This window comes from Acomys minous, assembly GCF_964271855.1.
Source record: "Acomys minous genome assembly, chromosome: 11".
Lineage (NCBI taxonomy): Eukaryota > Metazoa > Chordata > Mammalia > Rodentia > Muridae > Acomys > Acomys minous.
The window spans coordinates 49099484-49123018 of NC_140492.1; the positions used below are offsets into that span (position 1 = coordinate 49099484).

General features: G+C 40.2%; 1 protein-coding gene across 5 annotated transcripts in view; it reads right to left on the reverse strand.

Annotated features, from left to right (window-relative positions):
* LOC311609169 (uncharacterized protein) overlaps positions 1-23535 on the reverse strand; it is a 627587-nt gene that overhangs the window by 187638 nt on the left and 416414 nt on the right. The window contains exon 9 of one of the 5 annotated variants that reach the window (XM_084802004.1): positions 8969-9109. The exons of the other annotated variants lie outside the window; for them this stretch is intronic. Within the exon in view, the coding sequence (XP_084658130.1) occupies positions 8969-9109 (141 nt within the window). The remainder of the gene's footprint in view (positions 1-8968; positions 9110-23535) is intronic. 5 annotated transcript variants of the gene reach the window in all.

Below are 23535 nucleotides of genomic sequence, written 5' to 3' on the forward strand. Positions count from 1 at the left end.
AAGGTAGTATGAAATCTCTTCCTAGCCAAGCTTCAGGTGTGTCCTTGGACAGCTACTTTTCCAGAGCCCCACAGACAGTTGTGACACTTACTGGGTTTCTCCAACGTCTCCCCCTGTCTTCCCATGGAAAACATCTGTTTGGGAAATGCATTAGGTAAAACTGCCACTTGACACATGACAACAACAGAAATGAGGCAAGGCTCTAACTGTAACAACTCAGTATTCCTTAGAAACCATGTGCAAGTCAATACATTTGAAATGGAAATGAGGGATTTTCACTCAAAGTCTTCCATCTGCCAAGGGCACCTTCTCTTGACCTTGATACAGTGTGCCATTAAACGCAGTCACACTTTCAAGGTTAGAATGTGGCTTGCTTGTTCATTTACTTTTCTGTATCAGATACATACAACGTCTACATTTATTTACATCAACCACACCAATGCCCACAAACACAATTTTTCTTTATGTAAAAGTCTATGGGAAGATTTTTTAAAAAAAAATCTGCAGCAAAATGGCTTCACAAAGCCCCAACTGCCTTTTTACTAGGAGTACAGTAAAACTTGGTATAAATATTTTTCTGCATCTGGATCTCTCTCAGCCATGAGTATTTAGGACATCATCAGACAGTCTAAGAACAAATGTCTGTAGCTGAAACACTCAACAAAGGGTTTGTTTTTTGCTTCAACTTTTCAGTGGTTTCTTAGTGCCTTTCTTTCTTACGCTAGGAGATAAAATGGAAAGGTTCAGATTTTCTGACATGAGAAAAATAATTATCCCCCCCTTAAAAAGGCTTTTATTTTGAAGACAAAATCAGTTTTAACTCAAATGGAAATTGCAGTAAAATCTCAGACACTGTAATCAGCGACGGCATTACAACTCTCCAGAAGTCTGCCAACTTCCATGTGAGTCCATAATCCATCCAGGATCACAGACACATTATCTACTTCGCCTGTGGCCACCCTGACATTTTATATTGTAAAATCTTTACCCTGAAGCATTAAGGCTCATGGTAATCTTCTGTGATATGTCATACATACTCACACTTACCTTCATGGACAGTATTTTCTTCTGTGACCATATCGTAAACAGAGAGGCTGTTGGGGCTAGTTTAGACTAGAATCTAGCAATTGCTCTAAAAAGGTTGTCAATTTTCTCATTATGTAATTTGAGGTGGACAAAAAAAATACATTACATAAAAAATTCTAAGACATTATCAATGGCATAATTGCTTTTGTTTAAATAAAACTAGGAAACATTTATACACTGGCAAATATATAAATTTTTTTTCTGAGGTGATACAGAAGACACTGGTATTATAAAATATATTAGAGGGCTAAAAGGAGAGTTTCTCTCTCTCTCTCTCTCTCTCTCTCTCTCTCTCTCTCTCTCTCTCTCCCACACACACACACACACACACACACACACACACACACACACAGACACACACACACACACTTAAATATTTATATATTATATGCAATAAATATGTAAGTATACTTATATATGTATATACATTATATATATATTTTTACTTACACTACTTATGTATTTTTCTGCTGTTGTTTTTCAATCATTTATTTGAAAGGTAAACAACAGATTTACCAGGCTGGCAAGGCCATGAGATATGTATTTCTTTCATTATTTTCTCTTTGTTAGAAAAGTCAATATGCAATACTTTTTGAAAATCTCCAAACTAAGCTATCTAAATGCAATAGTTAATTATAAGAAAGTGGAATAAGCATAAAGTCAAAAAAAAAAAAAAAAAAAAGACCTTGTAATTTCTTACCCTGAATTTGTGGTAGGGAGTTGCTAGTTTGCAAAATGTCTTCTCCCTCTCAGTTATATGTAAAAAACAAAAATCCTCTATATCCCATATGTGGTACGGCATGCTGCTTCCACAGACACTTACAGACACCATTCATCACCACAGTACTGCGGGGGTCTAAACCATGTTAATGGCACATATTCTCTCTCTCTCTCTCTCTCTCTCTCTCTCTCTCTCATATGTAAGAGAGATAAATAGAGATACAAAGAGAGCCAGCACAGCATACAGGATTCCAAATAAAACGTACATTTTCTTTCGTACTCCATTTTAGCGTTTATTAAAGCAGTTTATTGTGGGAACCCAAAGAGCTAATGTGATGACAGCACTCAGTGCACCTCACAGAAGGTGTTATCATTCTCATGCAAGCCTCTCTCTATTGCATAATGGATATGTTCTGGAGGTGGTTATGGAAATGCATAGGCCGAACTTCTATTACCAAGTCACAGGGCAATTACGTAGTAAAACAATGGGGACTCTGATGACTCTTGGTGACAGGCAGGGTTCAAGCAGAGGCTGGGTCTTGGGGGACTGCTGGGAGCAGTCTGTGGGCTGGCAGTACTTTTAGGTCCCCTTTGCTCCCTTTCCTCAGATGTCTAGTATGGCAACTCCTGATGCATTCTAGCAGTTTCTGAGACAATTTCCTTTGCTCTTGTCCAGTTACAAGGCCTGGTGGGACATTTATTCATCATTAGGGCTTCACCGAGGCCCTAGCCCACAGAGCACTCCTTCCACTCGAGGTTCACAATTAGGTAAAGTCCCAAGTGCTCTACTTTGCATGTTTGTTACGACTTTCCGTCATGTGTGCTAATGATCTTCACATTAGCTCCATTACACTCATTCCGTGAGAAGGCTTCGGGGTTGGGAACACTGTCTTCTACTTTCTTAGAAACCCTACACTAATAGTGAGGCCTATAAATAAAACAAAACCTGAAATAGCTCTGACTTCACCTTCAACTCATAACTGAACCCGACTGTGACTGGAGAGCTATTTTCTCTCTTTGGTCTCATCAGATATGAGTGTGTCTGGTTCCTGACTGGGATGAAGCTTGTATTCCCATAATGCACCAGATGCCAATAACCTGCTAATAAACGAGGGCTTTTTTTTTCTTTTTTTGAGGTATCTAGACTATGTACCTTAATTCTTTAACTTTTCTTTCTCTCAGGACATCTTTTTACTTATGGAACATATCCAGAAAGAATGGAATTTGTAAAATAAACCATCTGCTGCCCAGACCTTGGGAAAAAATAATTTTGAAAATACCAAATAAAACTTATTGGGGTATAAAAGCTAAATTAAATGTATTAGTTTTTCTTATCCTTTTGCTTGGGGGTAGGTTGATATTAGACAGGGTCTCAGATAGCCCACGCTGGCCTCCAACTTGCTTTGTAGCCAAGGATGACCTTAATCTTCGTGTTTTTATACCTAGGTCTGATTTTATAGGTGGTTCTGGGGATCTAATCCAGGGCTTTGTGCAAGCTAGGCAAGCACTCTATCAACAGACCCTAGCTTAGCCTTAGACCCTTAGCCTTAGCTTCATTTTATCATCTTTAGTTACTGTAGGAAATAAGATCCAACTTCAATATGTTAAAGCAGGGAGGGAGGGAGGGAGAGGGAGAGGGAGAGGGAGAGGGGGAGAGAGAGAGAGGGAGAGGGAGGGAGGAGAGAGAGAGAGAGAGAGAGAGAGAGAGAGAGAGAGAGAGAGAGAGAGAGAGAGAGAGAGAGAGGGAGGGAGGGAGGGAGGGAGGGAGGGAGGGAGGGAAAGAGAGAGAGAGAGAGAGGGAGGGAGGGAGGGAGATATTACTGTAATGTACACTTTTATGAGATAGCTTGGGATCATTAGCTCAAAAATGCTCTCATACATTCTAAAAGAAGTGTTTGATCAATTTCCCTGCACACACTGTTCCCTGCATACAGTGTTCCCTGCATACAGTGTTCCCTGCATACAGTGTTCCCTGCATACACTGTTCCCTGCAAACAGTGTTCCCTGCATATACTGTTCCCTGCACACACTGTTCCCTGCACACACTGTTCCCTGCATACAGTGTTCCCTGCATACACTGTTCCCTGCATACAGTGTTCCCTGCATACAGTGTTCCCTGCATACACTGTTCCCTGCATACAGTGTTCCCTGCATACACTGTTCCCTGCATACAGTGTTCCCTGCATACACTGTTCCCTGCATACAGTGTTCCCTGCATACAGTGTTCCCTGCACACACTGTTCCCTGCATACACTGTTCCCTGCATACAGTGTTCCCTGCATACACTGTTCCCTGCACACACTGTTCCCTGCATACAGTGTTCCCTGCACACACTGTCCCCTGCATACAGTGTTCCCGGCATACAGTGTTCCCTGCACACACTGTTCCCTGCATACACTGTTCCCTGCATACAGTGTTCCCTGCACACACTGTCCCCTGCATACAGTGTTCCCTGCATACAGTGTTCCCTGCACACACTGTTCCCTGCATACAGTGTTCCCTGCACACACTGTTCCCTGCACACACTGTTCCCTGCATACAGTGTTCCCTGCATACAGTGTTCCCTGCACACAGTGTTCCCTGCACACACTGTTCCCTGCATACAGTGTTCCCTGCATACAGTGTTCCCTGCATACAGTGTTCCCTGCATACAGTGTTCCCTGCATACACTGTTCCCTGCATACAGTGTTCCCTGCACACACTGTTCCCTGCATACACTGTTCCCTGCATACAGTGTTCCCTGCACACATTGTTCCCTGCATACAGTGTTCCCTGCATACAGTGTTCCCTGCATACAGTGTTCCCTGCATACAGTGTTCCCTGCATACAGTGTTCCCTGCATACAGTGTTCCCTGCACACACTGTCCCCTGCATACAGTGTTCCCTGCATACAGTGTTCCCTGCACACACTGTTCCCTGCATACAGTGTTCCCTGCACACACTGTTCCCTGCACACACTGTTCCCTGCACACAGTGTTCCCTGCATACAGTGTTCCCTGCCCACACTGTTCCCTGCACACACTGTTCCCTGCACACAGTATTCCCTGCATACAGTGTTCCCTGCATACAGTGTTCCCTGCACAACTGTTCCCTGCACACACTGTTCCCTGCATACAGTGTTCCCTGCATACAGTGTTCCCTGCACACACTGTTCCCTGCATACAGTGTTCCCTGCACACACTGTTCCCTGCATACAGTGTTCCCTGCATACAGTGTTCCCTGCCCACACTGTTCCCTGCACACACTGTTCCCTGCATACAGTATTCCCTGCATACAGTGTTCCCTGCATACAGTGTTCCCTGCACACACTGTTCCCTGCATACAGTATTCCCTGCATACAGTGTTCACTGCATACAGTGTTCCCTGCATACAGTGTTCCCTGCACACACTGTTCCCTGCATACAGTGTTCCCTGCACACACTGTTCCCTGCATACAGTGTTCCCTGCACACACTGTCCCCTGCATACAGTGTTCACTGCACACACTGTTCCCTGCACACACTGTTCCCTGCATACACTGTTCCCTGCATACAGTATTCCCTGCATACAGTGTTCACTGCATACAGTGTTCCCTGCATACAGTGTTCCCTGCACACACTGTTCCCTGCATACAGTGTTCCCTGCACACACTGTTCCCTGCATACAGTGTTCCCTGCACACACTGTCCCCTGCATACAGTGTTCACTGCACACACTGTTCCCTGCACACACTGTTCCCTGCATACACTGTTCCCTGCATACAGTATTCCCTGCATACAGTGTTCACTGCATACAGTGTTCCCTGCATACAGTGTTCCCTGCACACACTGTTCCCTGCATACAGTGTTCCCTGCACACACTGTTCCCTGCATACAGTGTTCCCTGCACACACTGTCCCCTGCATACAGTGTTCACTGCACACACTGTTCCCTGCACACACTGTTCCCTGCATACACTGTTCCCTGCATACAGTATTCCCTGCATACAGTGTTCCCTGCATACAGTGTTCCCTGCACACACTGTTCCCTGCACACACTGTTCCCTGCATACAGTGTTCCCTGCACACACTGTTCCCTGCACAACTGTTCCCTGCACACACTGTTCCCTGCATACAGTGTTCCCTGCACACACTGTTCCCTGCACACACTGTTACCTGCATACACTGTTCCCTGCATACAGTATTCCCTGCATACAGTGTTCCCTGCATACAGTGTTCCCTGCACACACTGTTCCCTGCACACACTATTCCCTGCATACAGTGTTCCTTGCACACACTGTTTACTGCACACACTATTGAGTTTGGGAAGACATCACACAGCCCCTGGGTCTAAAAAACATTCAAACAAGGTACACTTGTAATGCATTTAATATTTTGTCATAAGAAGTCAACAGAATATACTGTAAACTACTTTTGTTTTACTCTTGCCTATATTCCTATTTTTTATCTTCTCTCCATGTTATTTATAAAGATAAAGATGAGTGACAACTGATAACAAGATAGCTAGATACTTTAAATAAACATCTAGATAAAACACATGTGGTTCACATGTTCACAAAATGGCTAGTGACTGGCGATTCCAGATGGGGGATGCTTTAGGCTAATATGGAAAGGTTCTTAGTATTTCAAAACATTAGATTAAAAAAGTCATTTTAAGCAGAGTAAAAAACATCACCAAAAAGGTTATCATGTACTGGGAAGTCAATAATCTGGTCTGTGAAAGGGACTAGTGGGACAACACTTGAGGATGTGAGCAGGTCTAGGCCATAGAGGAATGTGTCAATCAAAGAATATTGCTATCAGTAATCATAGTCTGAAGAAAGTGCAGTCAGCAACCATGCTGCTCCCCCTTTTAGGAGACAGCAGTACACTGCATCTCTGAGACCTCTGATTCTTCAGGCTCCACAGGGGAGATGCTACATCAGTGGTGGAGAAAAAGTCCTCTGTAACGAGCCCTCCTCAGCTGATTACCATGCTTCATCTTTTGAGGTTAATCATATCACAGGATTTGGACAAGAAGCTCCCAGTTCCTAATCACATCAGCACTGGTCCTTCATTATCAACAAGAAAATCTTCAGCATTGCTTAAAGGTGGATGGTGAGCATGCCTGACGAGGACTCCCAAGCACCAGTGAGATAGCCACAGACAAATCTGACAGAGGCTGTCATGACTGATTAGTCACATCTCTAGGTCCATACCCGCTGTGATACAGAAAGTCACTCCACTGCAGGGGTCACTCTGAGATCCTCTAACACATCTCTCGAAGGTCACTGCTTAACCTGCAGAAGTTTCTGTCATATCAAAAATTCCTCTTTTCCAGTGCTTCCTTGTTTGTTTCCTATACTCTAGTCTTTTCTTTTCTTTTCTTTCTTTCTTTCTTTCTTTTTTGACCTTTTTTTTAAAAAAAAGAAGAGTCTCATTCTGTAGACCAGGCTGGCCTAAGACTCATTACGTAACTCAGGCTGGTCTCAAACTCAGAACACTCTTGAATGAGTTCCTCTCTCTCCTCTTTACTACTCTCTATTGTACTTCTTCTTTCTGATAATTTCTGTGAACATTTACTCCTTTTTCTGCCTCTTCAATCCAAATGTTACTTTTTTAGTAGGCATTGTGTCAGCATCTGCAGTATCTACACTAATTGCGAAAGAGAATTGTTTCTTAAAATGAAGGCAAAGGTAGAGAAGGGTTAAAAAATAGTAGCTCTGTATGGAAAATTTTTTTTTGCATAAACCTCTCCCTAAACACATTACTATTTACTTTGAAAATATCATCAACAAATGAACTCATACACTAATTTTTATAAAACTCAAATATTTTAAATATATAACTTTTCTTACTATTACTAGAACAAAAATCATATATTCTGCACTTTATAGTGCTAAGAATGACGACAAATGATACACTAGTCTTGGATTCATGATCATCCTCTGCCTCCCACATACAGGCATGCACTACCATGTTCCATGGAATTTTACACACACAGACACAGACAGACAGACAGACAGACAGACAGACACACACACACACACACACAGACACACACACACACACACATACACACACACACACACACAGAGAGAGAGAGAGAGAGAGAGAGAGAGAGAGAGAGAGAGAGAGAGAGGGAGGGAGGGAGGGAGAAACAGAGAGAGATAAGTAAAACAAACTTTATATATATATATAAAGTCCAAAAGCATAGTTTTCAAAAACAGACAAGCTTCCGATCCTAATTTGTCCACCATTTCAGACTGTCTTACCCAGAACTCCTATTAAGCTTGGAATTTCTCAACATTTAGAAACTGGACCACAAATGCTTTTCCTAGCTTGTTTAATCATTTCCCCCAATTTTATCTGGGCCCCTACAAAGGTATTATTTGCCCCAAATCAGGCAGAAGAAATCTTAAGAGAATGACGCCCTATTTCCCTTAAAGGGGGTTTGGGTAGGTTATGGGTTGTTTCTTGGGCTATAGATGTTTATTTTCATTGGGAGTTGGTTTTAAGTTACTGTTGGTCTTATTCAGACAGAAAACAAGCATGGACTCAGGGATGTCTCTCTTTTCCTTTATCTTTCTTTCTTATGTTTGGAGCTAGGGGTTGAAAAGAAAGAAGAGGGAATATAGAAATATATAGGGATGATAGCATAAAACGTAGATTATTGAATGTACTCCCAACTTAAAGCCTTAATTGTTACTCACAAGGTTATTTTTAATTCATTGGTATAGAATTAGTATACTGAAGAAAGTAAGTTTAATTTTGATATTTGGTATAGATTAAGATTATTCTTCACATACAATTATATATATATATATATATGTATGTATATATGCATGTGTGTGTGCATGTATTTCTACTGTAATATGAGATATTGTACCCATACAATTCAAGTAGAATACACAGTTTACCTCTAATGCTTTGAAAATGCTATTGCAGGCTGTTTAGGATAAGTAAGTTATACAAGTTAATTGTTAGTTGATCAATCATAGTCATGTCAATTACTTGTCTATTTATATTATAAGAATATACATCCTAGGTTTAGCAGATAGATATGATTGTATAGATAAGCCAGAATCATCAGAGAAGGTCTTCAACAACCTCAGAGACTTACAGAATACGATATTTAAAGATGTTTTTAGTATTTTAAAGATTCATTGACAATAAGATAGGTTAACTCCTGGCAACAGCCAGCTTACCTCAAAGATCATGAGCATCAAAGGAGATGGCTTCAAATGTGTCAAACGAGCCACTGGGCAAAATGTCCTCATTTCAGCCACTGACAGAATTTTGCCTAAAAATGGGCAAGCCTGGATGCAGTCAGAGTTGATGGCCAAACTCTGCCAAGACAGTAAGCAATTGTTTCTGCCTCACAAATATGTCTGTCAGATTATACTGGGCCAGAAAGCTGAAGATGATGTTCCAATGTTATAGAGTTTTTAGGTGACTGTTCAGGCAGCAAACTGTCATTTTTTTTTTTTTCACTTCGGAAGCTACCAACCTGCATTTCCTATTTACTCAGGTAATTAATTTTATTCATTCTCAAGTCTCTGATGGAGTTGAAGACCAGATAGTTCAGTTTTACAATTAAGCTTAGTTGTTTGGGGGTTAAGATGTCTTTAGGTCTAGATAGATGTTTTAAGTTGATAGAGATGAGATATGATAGACATTGATCTATACTCAGAATTTTAGACGCGCCGAGATAGGAAAGATGTTTTCTTCAAGGTTGCTAAATACAAATAGCCAAAACACTATGAATGAAACATTTATATAATTCCTGATTGTTTTGTGGTTCTTTTTGCTGTAGGTAGTTTATTTTATATATGTGTAATAATATAAATGTATATATAAAAATTTAAAAATATTAAAAAAATAGAGAAGATGGGAAAACTTGTAGCTTACATAGTTATTATTAACTGTATTATATAAATAGAAAGCCAGTAAGATAAAAGATTTGTAACTCAATAGAAAAAAAGGATGAATTACCTTATAGAGGAATATATCAAAAGATGCTTATGATCGCATAACACCACATAAAAAGAAAATTAACACTGCACAGAGATACCATTTGCTGTCAATACAATTGGTACAAATCATGGAATTTAGTGAAAATACAATTTGGCGTAAGTTGGGGTAAAATGGTACTTTAGAATACTTCTATGGGGTCCAAAAAGATCTAATCCTGGTTGGGTCACATTCTCAAAATTTAAGAATGATATATCCTTATAATCATTAATTATACCTTGGAAAATTTGTCTCAGAGATAAACCTGCATACCTATGAAATTATTTTATATAAGCTTGTTCAGCATAGTACTGCTGGATATGGTAAGAATTATTTATCGCTGAAGATTGATAGAATGAACAGCAACATATTTACTTAACAGAATACTGTGTAACCAAAATAATTAATGCACTGGTACAGAATGGCCTCCAAACACAACAGAGAGTGCAGGATTTAGAGATGACTCCAACTGAGGGATGCAAGACTGAAAACAGTGAATAAACTGCTTTTGTGAGAGGGAAAGTGAAGACATATACATGATAGAAGAGACCACTGGAAGGTCACATCAGCATTAGTTCATGAAGTGGGTACAGAGGGTAGCTGCTAAGGGGCAAACAGGTAGCTGGGGAGAAAGAGACGAGGCTTTTCATGTCTCTCTGTTTCTCAGTCTCTCTCTATCCCGTGTGTGTGTGTGTGTGTGTGTGTGTGTGTGTGTGTGTGTGCGCGCGTGCATGCACGCATATGAAGTAATTTTCCTCAATCACCTTAGAGATAGAGTCTCTCGCTAAACCTAGAGCTCACCAATGATTAGGGGCCTGGCAGCCATCTGCAAGGGCCCTCACATCTCCGCCTCTACAGTGCTGAGAGTGTAGCTGCTTGCACTGTGCCCAGCTCTTTGTGTGCTTTCTGTGGATCTCAACTCAGTGACTCAGGTTTGCTTGGCAAGCACTTTACTGAACTAACCCTAGTATTAATGTTTTAAATTTGGAACATATTGCCTACTAAACTAAATAGATATTTAAAAACAAATTTAAGAACATTGTCATATAAAAGTGAAATGAAAATGGCACAACAATGTGACATGGTGCCTCAGCTCCAGAGGGTGCCGTCAGTTTTAGCCACTGGTATCACCAGTGCTCAGTGAGTGTGGTAAAGCTATTTGGCCTTCTTGGACTACAAAATGCTTTTACTCTTCCATTTCTAGCTTTGCAGAATTCTAAGGATGCTGTGAAATAGCTGGTCAGACCCATCCTATGTCTTAAGAAGTTGCCAGTCGGATGTTAAAATAACATTAAAAGGTTCTTCCTGTGAACTGGGATGGGTCTTCCTGAGCAGCCTAGGCTGATTTCCCATGTTTTGTTCTCTGTGTGTTGAGAGGAAAACAAGGGATACCCACTTGTTGCTATATAAGAGGAAGGCACTTTTTTTGAGGAGTTTAAATGTGTAAGATTATTAAAAGTTAGTATTTCTTTACTAATTAGGCAATATTTATCAGGCTACTAAGGCACTCATGTGAAGGTTTCAGTATGTGAGAAAGGTTATTAATGTGGGCAGGTTGTAACATTCAGCTGATGATGTGTATCCAGTACTTAAGGGGATCCTATAAGAGAAGTTGCCTTATCTAGCAGGTTGTAATTAAAAGTCATATACTAGCAGCCCAAGTTTTGTAATAAGCCACGTGCTTACTCACTGGCTAGAAATAATAGCATCCCTCCTTTAATCAGTTTCCCAGAGATTTCTTCATGTTTTAGTTTTGAACAATGTAGGCATCATGAAAAAAGCAAGAATAAAAGCTCCTGTGTTTGTTTTCCCATTTTCTTTGTTCCTTTACTATTTTAGTAAAAAGAAAACCAGTCAGTTAGCCATGTCATCAAAGAATTCCATCCTCTGAGTTCTGTTTCTACCTTAGGAGATGATTTTAAAATGAGTACGTAGGGATGAAGGAAACATCAGTTCTTTCATTAATTAATTAATTAATTCATTCATACTAACCAAAACACCCAATATGTCCTATGTATTTTGCTATCAGTTGTAATAACAAGATGAAAGGCACAGTTTCTATTTTAAAATATTTCTGTGTTGTGAGGAAAAGGAAAAATAAATATCCAACTAATTAGAACACAGAGTGATAAGCACTTGTAATTAAGTTGAGCATCAATCTCCAGGGGAGAGCAGAGGTGTGGGACTGTGCCTTTTAATGAAGAAGCTCAATAAAAAGCTTTGAGAAGATGGTGCCTTAAAGTGAACTTGAAGGACAGAAGGAACTGTATAAACCACAGTGGCTGGAGAGTGACATCAGGTAAATGTAACTGGAAATATTAAAAAGGGGCAGAACAAGGCAGAATGTGGCCCACCAAGGAAACCTCTGGGCTTTCAGATAGCACAATGTAATGTCTTGAAGGACTAGAGCTAAGGCTTAAGACCCACTGAGATGGGGATGAAGAGCAACTTTAGCCTCGGTGTTCAAGGGGGCTAAGGCCGGAAGGACGAGTAAGCGCATCCAGGCAGGGATGTCCTAGACAGAGAGCTGCGGTTATGAGTGTTTCAAGAACCCGCTAAGGAACGGGGCGCGGACGCCCGGCGGCCAGCGATGAGCAGACTATTCCCAGTGCGATCCCCCTGACTATTATCTAATCTCCTTTGTTGTCTCTGGACCCATGGCTCCTTCCCATCAATGAATTCATTCAGTCCCTGTAATCAACTCTGATTAGTGTTGTTTAACATCAATCTTTCCTACTTTTTCAAAGAAAGATACCAATCAGTTCCCGCACACCCCTGCTTGTTAAAAGCAGCACCTCTCCTGCTGACTTACCATTCTCTTAATCAAAAGGGCAGGAGGAAGCAGTTGGGATTCACTTTTCTCTTTTTTTCTTTCAAAGTACACAAATGTCAACTTCCTCAAGGATGTTTGGCACAGCGGAGTTCAGTCGTATAACGCACAAAGTCAGCTTGATCAAAAGGTTGCAGGCAGCCCACTGCTAAAATGGAGGGAGGAAAGGAAACCACAGGCTTCCCGCAAGTGTGAATGAGTGCATAGGCCACAGTTACATGTGTATTTACACTGGAGACGTGCTGAGCCCACAAAGGACTGTAGGAAACATGAACTCCACTAGGACACTTTGCATCTTTGCCCATGAACTTGGAGCTGCACTGGCTGCCTGGGTAGTCCTTTGTTATGCAAGCAATTTTCATGTAGGTCTATAGTGACCCTCAGCCATGGCCATTTTATCTACGTTCATGTTTTGTATATGTCAAGTACTGGCCCCCTTATATTTAGCTAAAGAGTATAATTTTCCTTCCCTGTCTGGATGTGAAAATGTTTGCACCTAGATGGGTTCTAGACTTGAGGTAGAAAGGCCAAGGTTCTTCAATGAAAATTTCTGTTATCTCTGGATGAGATGTCTTAGTTACTGTCCTATTGCTGTTAAGAAACACCATGGCCAAAGCAGCTTAAAGGCAGCATTTAATTGGGAGCTTGCTTACAGTTTCAGAGGACGTTTCAAGGTGGGAAACATGGCAGCAGGCAGGCAGGCATGGCACGAAAGCTGGAGCTGAGAGCTCACATCTTGATCCAAAGGTAGAAGGCAAAGAGAGAGCAAGACTAGGCCTAGTCCAGGCTTTTGAAACCTCAAAGCCCAATAAGACCACAGCTCCTCCGCCAAGGCCATGCCTCATCATCCTTTTCAAACAGTTCTACCAACTGCAGACCAGAGGTTCAAATATATGAATCTGTGGGGGCCACTCTCATTCAAACTACCACAGGGAGACGCAGGACGATACATATTCCATAGGTGACCCTGGGAAACTTAAGGATCAGAGATATCGGAGAAAAAAATTCCATAGACAAGCCTTGGCCGAATCAGCTCAAATATCCTTCATTCCTCACTAGTGACCTCAGTTTAATGTTTCTTTTGTCTCTGAAGTTGGTGTGAACTCATAGTAAACCACAAACTCATGGTCTTTTAAAACAGCTTGATGTACACATTCACTGAATTATTTTGTAATTTTGTAGTAACAAAACATCAAACAAGGATTAATCTAGCTCATTCCCCTAGAAACACCAATATTCCCAATATTGACCTCTAATGAGATATTCTGAAATAATTTCTTAGTCAACATGACTTAACTGTATACACGGGCTCTTTATCCATTTTTATTGCCTGCCATCTGATTGATTCCATGTTACTTGTTTCTGTGCTGCTAGAAGTGATACACAGGAAAACCAGCCTGCCTTTTGTTGAATCTCAGGGATGGAAATGATGATAATGATGATGATGCTACAACCAAACAAAATTAGCAGGAAAAGAGATACCCATTTTAGTGCAAAATCTGTCATACACCTTTGAAAGTCACATTATGTCATCTCTTCTCTCTGATAAGTCAGTCTCTTTCCTTACCCTTTAGGAAGACTCATGCAGGAACACTAACATGTGTTTACCTCTAGTGTATTTCAGTTAACACCACTATTAAATAGATACAAAATAAGATACAAACATATTTCTGTTGCCTTTTCTTGCAATAATTTCATGTTAAAGAAAATTAAGTTTTAAGGAACAGAATAGTATGTGCCCTTATATACATATAAGCATGAGAGGGAGGGAAAATGGTAATAAGGAATATGTTTTAATTGTGGTTGTGCTATAGTGATATTAAAAATTGCACACTTAATATCCACTATCAAATTAAACTGGTAAAAGAACTTAGATTAAAAATCCAAGTCTGCGAGCTGTTCCACTCCTTGGAATATACCCAGAAGATACTCCACCACACAACTAGGACATATGCTCACCCATGTTTATAGCAGCCTTATTCATAATAGCCAGAACCTGGAAACAGCCTAAATGTCCCTCAGGTAAAGAATGGATAAAGAAACTGTGGTACATTTACACCATGGAATACTACTCCCAATCATGAATGTACTTGTGTTTGACTGCTTTACAATTTAATTATTGCAATGGTTTCTCATTCAGGGTCTCTGATTAGCTCCAACTATCTCAGTCTACACTTTACACTGCAGTCAGGTTAACTCTTTAAACATTGCTTTTGCTCCCTTCAGCTGTATGTATAAAACGGTTTGTTACTGAGTAAATGCTATTGTGTTCTGTGGCATAGTCATTGTTCTCACACACGCAAAGAACCCATCCTGGGCTCCATCTGACTTTGCAAATCTAGGCTCCAATATTCAATATCATGGACCTTATTTCTAAATCCATCACTTCTAAACATCGACCTTTGTCTCACTGGCTGAATTTTTCCCCCCATCTCTCCATTATTGTGTTTTCACAACCTGTAACCCTGGATTCATCTTTCATCCTGAAATTACTTTTCATTTTCTTAGTCATTTGGTCCACCTTATAGTTCTGCAGCAACAGTCCTCACTTTACTACCATGCCTTCTACAGCTACCGTACACGAACTACCATCATGCCGAGTCCTGGAGCGCCCATTGTTATTCTTCATTGCTCCTTGGGTACAAAATAATAGACCAAGAGTTCACATCTAGATACTTCTAGGAACTAATTACTAATCTTAGCACTAAAACTATAAAAACTCTACTATGCTTGTGAGCAGTTACTGTGTCTTTGATAATCAGTAGCATTGTTAACTATTGTGACAATTACTAATTAAGTTCAACACAGTTCTTTTTTCTATATTTAAATTTTACCTCTCCTATAATCATTCCTCACTTTAAAAAAAAAGAATCCAAAATCAGTGAAAAATAAAGGAAATATAATAAATAAATGTCAAAATGTAACTGCTAGTGCCTTTGTTAATGATGAAAAGTCTTTCTTCTTCCTATGTCAGTTTGCAATTGGATGCAATGCTATAATAATACTGATTTTGTCCATTTAAACTTGACATTAGTTAAGCATTGGGTATTGCCGGCACTAACTTATGGAACCAGTAGGTATAAGGAACCTGAGATGAAGTTCAGGGCAGAAGGTCTCTGATGTTCATCAGGGAGCCAAGATAAGGATCAGTGTGGGAGGCAAAAGCATGATACAACAGAGTTCACTAAGGTGGTTTAACGCTGTTTCTCAACCATGTGTCTAATATCCAATTTTGCTCACCTATATTGATGTATTTTTCTGAAAATGTAATAACAGGGGTATGTGAATAACATGATATAAAGATCAGAATCAAGGTTAGAGACAAGGGCATCAGATTAAAATACAAATGAGTTATCAATCACCTGTAAAATGATTCAAATTCCAAACGGGATGGAAACATGCTTAGGCATACAGAGTGCAGCTCTAGGGTGGCATTCATAGTTACTGAAGTAAAATATGTAAAGTAAAATAGGTCAGGCCTATCATTTTAACTGGGTGTTGATACAGAAGGTTTTACACTAGACAAGAAGACACAGCTAATGAAGAGTTTGGGCTGGAAGGCTGAGAATGATGACAAGAACCCTGGCAAAGCGGCCTCGGAAGGCAGTGAGTTCAGCACTTAGGACGTCACAGCTCACAGACTTAGGACTCATGTCAAGAGGCTGGGAATGGAGGGACGCTCATTCAGCCATTCATTTCCTCTATATTTATTGACTGAGCTAGAAATACAATGTGAAATCATCAGAAGAGAGGGTTTAGACCATGCCTAACAGATGCTATAAGCTAGAGGAAAAACAAGCACAAAGAATTAAAGTAATTAGATGTTTGAAGCCAGAGTAAGTAGATAATAGAAAGGAGGCCCACAATGGGATGATATATTTGAAATTTGTTGAAGCTAAAATCAGTCACGAGTCCACTTCACCCAAAGATACATTCCTTTTATGTCCTCTTGGAAACTAACATCTAGGTAAAGTATAAAGCCATAGATGGACCAAGCAGGTTTTTCCAGGTGGGAAGTGTGTATGCGTGTTCGTGCACGCGCGTGCAAATGTGTGTTTGTGAATATGTTGTATTTCTTTCTAACATGTGTGAACCATGATTCTGTATCACAGGAGTAGGTGATAGTAAGGACAATGCTAACCATCAAAGTCGAGCCAGGGGCTACAGAGATGACTCAGCACTTAAAGTAACTCAGCACTCAAGCAGTTTGTGTGAAGATGAGAGTTCAGATATGGATACGGCATCGTGTCTGTAATTCTAGCTTTTACAAAGTGGAAGCTAGGGAGACCTGGGGCATGCTGGTGAGCTAGACTAGCCCCTTATCAGTGACCTCAGGGTTCAACTAAGGGATCCTGCCTCAATGAATAAGGTAAAGGGTGATGGAGGAAGTCTCCTGTTAATCAACTTCCTGCTTCTGCATGCATGTGTGTGCATTTACACCCACCCACATACAGAGTCACATATATAGGTGCACATGCACCCTCGCACTTTAAAAAAGTGTCAGAATGAACAATTTCTGTAACTTTTAGCTCTGTCATTAAGAGACAAAGGAATTTTGGATTGCTCCCATGATTCTGCCTCACACAAATAAACAAAAGAGCTAGGAGGAGGAGGAGGTCTTGTAGGCTGGGGAAGATGATCATCTAAATGTCCTTCATTTTCTAGCCTGAATGTGTGAAAGAGGCAAAGATAAATTGGGTAGATAATGTCTTAAAGCAGAAAAATCCAGATGCTCATACAGTGATCTCTCTTTTTCGTGTGTGTGTCTGTGTGTGTGTGTGTGTGTGTGTGTGTGTGTGTGTGGTTTGTGTGAGAGAGGAGAGGGGTCCCTTTTATCATGTGACCTTCAATGATTAATAAAACCATTTCCAGTCCTTAAGATTCTATCGGCTGCAAAGGTGACAGATACCTGTCATATTTTAGGACAGCTTATCATTTCATCCCCTGGAGTGATTGAGTATTTATAGACACAAAGATAGAAACATAAAGCCTATATGTATAGGCAAGAGTCCCCTGGAGGTGGCGATTAGGGCTAGGCAGTAATTTCAACTTGAAGTTCCTATGACTTAAATAGCCACTTGAGCTCTGCTCTTGCAGTTTACGATGTCAATAGAACCCCTAAATGAAATTACAGCCTTCTGATACGCAGCAGGGTATCCTTTCTTTGCCATGCAATATACACGGCCAGAAGAAATTGCCCTGTATATGGGGTTTCACTAAAGCAGAATTTATCATAAGGCAGCTCTGCTAAAATATCATTATGCTGTTATTCACTGGATAACACATCTAATGACTCGGGGTGCACTTGATAGCCATGTTTCAGTGAACACAGACGCACGCCCTGATGTGAACTGGGCACTCCAGTGCTTCAAAGCACTATCGATTTCAATTCCACCATAATTTACACCTGGCTTGTTTTGCCAATAGCTTGAACCCATGCTAACACTGGAACATACACATACAAGCATTTGAGAAACCAGAAATTAACTCTATAGCAAAACTGCGGGCAGCAAGCTTTTGCCTTTATAATAATCTAATTAGATATTCTGCATGACTTTATGATACACTTGGATATTTATTCTATTAGTACTGTCCCATGGCTGGTGGTGACAGTAACACTAACCTCCTATGTTTGTATAGACAGTATGTACTTCTGGGATCAACTCTGGCCTGTCTGCCTTGTCCTCCTCCCCTGTGCATGTAGCACAGTGGCAGGCACATAGCTAGTCACTGTGTGTGATACTCTTCTCTGAAGGCTCTGCTTCCTTCTCTGTTCCATAAACACGTGTGCTCCAACAGTCTGATCCTGCTTGTTTTCCTTCACCATATTTTCCTTGAGAAGTATTCACTTAATAATTAGAGCTTCAGCCGTGTTACTGACGACTCAGAAGAGAGCTAAACATGTATCTCTGTCCCTGATCCGGTATTCCTGACTAAACCAAACTGCCTACTGGACATCGGTTTGGACTCTCCCCCAACAATTAAACACATTCAAACACAAGTTTCTCACCTTCCCTGGCCTACAAGCCCTACTCCTCATAGCTCTTCTTGTGTTGTTGTGTAAGGCAGGAACCTGGGAGCAATCCAGAATTCCTCCTCCTTTTCATGCTTGGCCCAGAGGTTATTAAATTGTGTCCATTCTGTCTGTCAGTTATCTCTCGAGCATGTCTCCTCCTCTCTGCCTATTCCCACAGTTACTGTCCTAGTTCAGGAATTCATTGTTTCCTGTCTGAACAATTTAAGGTGCCCCCTAACTCATTTTCCTGCCTCTTCTCTCCCACTCCTACAATCTAACCTTTACTTCTGCTGCCAGGGTGATCCTCTGTAACGCAATGTGATTATTAACCTCTATGTGAAACCTTTTAATGGCTCCCAAAGTGCTGCCAGCAGTGAAAGTATCTTTGAATGGCAACCAAGGCCGCCATGATCCGTCCCCATTTACATACAAGACTCTCCTCAGTAACAAGCTTGTTCTCCCTTACATCCACGGCACAGTTCTCCTCACTGACCATGAGAGTTCCCTGCTCAGATACTCGGCACTGCCCTCCTCACTGCCCAAACCACCCCGAATGATTCTCTTCCTCTTCTCTGTCACCTGTCCCCTACGTAAGTGCCTTTGCCCCACCTGCTCCCATCACTAAATTCTATTCCCCTCTTTGGCCCTCTGGGAAAAATCTTTCACAGCCAGCATGGATTTGTTATCTTCAGTTTCCTTAATGTTTTACTCCAGGATACTTTGAGTTGTACAATGTTTGGAGCCTCTAGGTTTCTTTGAACATCCTACAGCCAGGTTATCAGTATGTGACATTATCCCAAGTTCACTCTATCTGTTCCTTCTGCAGTGAGGAACTTAAGGTCGCATCTTATTGAATCTTCTGGGCTGTGTGACCAGATCTCCATTGCCCTCATTATTCTGTCCTTAACATTTTCCTCTTCTGCATCTGATTCTGCTATAGAGCTTTGTTATCACTCAGGCTTGCCTGGTATATTCATTTTTGTACACTGTATATCATTTTATTTATATGCATTTGAATGATTTTATTTTAAATTCATTTTCAGCCTCTGTATAGGAACATACAACTGTATATACTCATGAGGGTCTGTGATGTCTCAGCAACTGCATACAGTATAATGATTAAACCAAGCTAGCTATAACTTAGCATCTGCTGGCCAGCCTCTCCCCAGCCTTTCCCACTATTCATGCCCTCTAGCGACCACAGTTCTCTCTACTCAAGCGCAGTACCCTTGTTCAAGTCCTCTGCACTTGGATAGTTCTACTGAAAATATACTTGCACAGATAGTGAAAAAATGTGCTTCCTTGTTTTCAGTAAAGTCTTGTCTCAAAGGTTGTCTCTGTGCAAGTTAACATGACAACTTCAGCCCCACTTTTTCCTTTCCTTATTGATTTCTCTCTACAGCACTTAACACTAACAAGCCTTGCATATTTCATACGAATTTCCTTAGGTGTGTCTCCTAGACTGTCTCTAACATGAGAACAAGGATTTCTCTGCGATCACTCCTCTGGAGTCCCCAGATTGGTAGAGTGTCAGCTATGTCATTTGAGCTCCTCAATGGGGGTTTGTTTATCGACCAGTCTTTAGCTTCTCTAATAAAAGCTGATAGAGTACAGACTCAAAATATTTTGTGAATGAAAAAAGAATGACTGTTAAGAACATGTTTAATGATTATAATGGAGAAGCTGACGTTGTACTCTGATCATCAAAAAACACCGGCAAGTCAGTCAAATGGGTACCATTATCTTCCTGAGGAAAACGAAGCAGATGAGTCCCTTAACTTAGAAGCCTAAATTAAGTCACCTGGTACGTTCTTTTTTTTCAATTTGCAATTGAGACATAGAGACAATTTTTGTACTCTGATCATGATGTAGCTCTAACATTTATTACAGTATTTTGTTCCTCTTGACTAGGGAGGCAATTAGCAGGAGGTGAAGGTGCTAATATCTTTTATTGCAATTTATACCCTTCCATATTTGCTGCTTTTCATAAAGCAGATCCTTTTTTTTTCCATTTTCAAAAGGAGATCAGGCACTCACACATTGTTTCGCCCCAGAGGCCATCATCCTACAAATCCTGCCAGAAGGACTGTAGCTTGAGGATGAGCAGGTTGTGTGTTGCCAAGCTAGTGCTACTGGAAATGCCCTCTACATGTTAACTCCCAATGTATAGCAAACTCCCCAACAAATATGTTAGGCTCTGGCACCTGTAGAGTTAAATTCCTGCTGTTCAGGGTTAAGCACCCACTCTGGGAATGGCTTTTCTTTTTCCTCTGGCTGCTTATATCTTGGAATTCAGTTTACTACAGAGTTCAGAGAGACATTTTTTAGAAATATGAAATATGAAAATGACCATTCCATTTATATATCAAACATACAGACACATTACAAGTTCTGGAAAATCATTTTCAGAAAGCAGGATCAAGTACAGTTTGGGGTTTGTCATGCAGACTGACCATTAATAATTAAGTTTAAAATCTACTTTAAATGTTTTTCATTTGGTTACTGCTTACTATGTTTATTCATAACATATGCACTTAATATCTAGCTTATTAGATCAGGGCGTTACACAGGGTGCTGCGATGGGGACATAGCACACGGGACACCAAAGGCTGGATCAATTGATGCCCCTTCTCTGTAGAGGCTTTAGTGGGCTGTGGATTAATAACTGAAGCAGCACCAAGTCAATCTACCAATTCCTCTCCTCATCGATCAGAAGCAATTGAACTTGGCTATATTCAGCTATTATTTACCTCAAACAGGGCATTTAATTAGTGCTTGTTAAGACAGTGCAAATGATTTGGCTGCCTGTCCTCCTGCCCCTGTTCCTTACTGTGCGGCCTGCCTGCCCCACCTCTCTCCTGTCTTGTTCACAGTATTCACAGCCAACGTGCATCTGCATCTACTACCAGCCCGGCTCCTTAAATGTGGACTCTGAGGAAAGGGAGAGATAGGCAAATATCCCATTCTGGAGATAGATACTCTGGCTACCATGGAGCATGACAGGTAGTGTGGAGAGCTCAGACTGCAGGAGCTAACTAAGTTAGGTATTTGGTTACCCACACACGTTCTACAAAATGAAGGGAGCTACCTATGTCCCACCAGAAATGGCCTAACCTTTGTGGGATTAGAGAAACTACCTCAGTAAGTGGCCAGGACACTTTCAGCTCTTGGAAGATCTAATAAAAAGATGCAGACATAGGAAAAAAATCTATTGATTTGTTTCCTGGACATGTTCCTCCATTGTGGTAGCCAAGAGATCCTCACTGTCAAAGAATACAGATATTCACGCATTTCCTACCTGTTCATTGATCTTCCAGATCCTCCACTAAGACTGAGGCAGTATGACAGCATTTAGAAGGGGAAGAAACACCCAAACATAAAATCTAATACCCTTTATACATACAAAGCTTTTCAATTCAGGGAAGCATATGATGATAAGTGATCGCTGCTGCCTTTAAAAATGCTGTCAGTGTCAGATTATCATCAACCTGCCTTATCCTGGAAAGTTTCACACACGAAAAAGTGTAACTTGACTGGCTGGATATCTTCAAAGGATAGCTGGGAAATGATATTCTGACATTAATATGTAAGTGCGGTATTAAGGTATTTAATATACAATTGAATAGCTGAGAAATAAGAAAGAATAAACTGGGTCATTTGTATATGTATTAATTCTTACAAAAATGAATTCATTAAATATAGTCCCAATTTTAATTATTAGCTATTTAATTTCTTTTTCCTTAATTTTAAGCTATTTCTTACCATCACAATTAATACTTTGAAGTTGGGCATAATAGAATTTAGGTTTACAACCTGACATGTATATTTAATCAAGGATAATTACTAAACTTACCAGTTATCAGATCATCTCATTCACAGATAGTGTTCATAAATACCTGTATAAAATGCCTATTTTTCTCAGTGTGATAAAATGTCAACTTAACTTTGCTTATGGTCAGTTTAAAAATATTTTGTGGAATTCAATGTCTAGAAAATCATGTAAGATCATATTATAAATATTAAGAACATAATTTTGCACATATACATACATTTATAAGTTAGTGTATTCAATCATATATGTTCTAAAAACTTTTTAAAATAATTTATTTATTTTTATTTTATGTGCATTGGTGTTTCACCTGCATATTTGTCTGGGTGAGAGTGGCAGCGCTCAGAGTTGTAGCTCTAAGACAGTTGTAAGCTGCCATGTGGGTGCTGAGAATTGAACCTGGGTCCTCTGGAAGAGCAGTCAGTGCTCTTAACCACTGAGCCATCTCTCCAGCCCCTAAAAACTTCTTATAACATATAGAACATGTGACTTTCCTAGGGAATCACAGAAAATACTCCCAAAATTTCTGCACAAATAGAACAATTATTTAGTTGATATTAGCTTAGCCAAAAGAATGAGAAAGGATAGATAGTATCTTAAGGGACAATGACAATCTGGTTCTTTAGCAACTTTATTTGTCTGTAATTGCAGCTGCCTAATTAAATGAATACAACATATAGGAAATGATCCCATCTAAAATTTGTTTGCAAGAAAAAACATGAATTCTTATTTTAATGATATTTAACCTTCCAGATGAACATCAAAAAACTGAATTAGTTATAATATGCTGTAAAGATTTATTCTATAGGTATGGAAACAGCCAGCTTACAAAGGCCTCATTTCCCCTCCAATCAGGTAGGTACTAATAAAATTCTAACTTCTTACATACATCAGCTCAAGAAAACATTTTTTATGACCATATAGAACTCTAGATCTTAGCAACTATAAGAAATATCTCTCTGATTAGATTTGTAAAATATAATTTCTTGGGACATAATGTTAGGTAAATTTGTTTATACTCTCTGGTTAAAGTTACTCACACATTTTTATGTACAGCCATAGTTCTTGAAGAATAAACTGTTTCCAA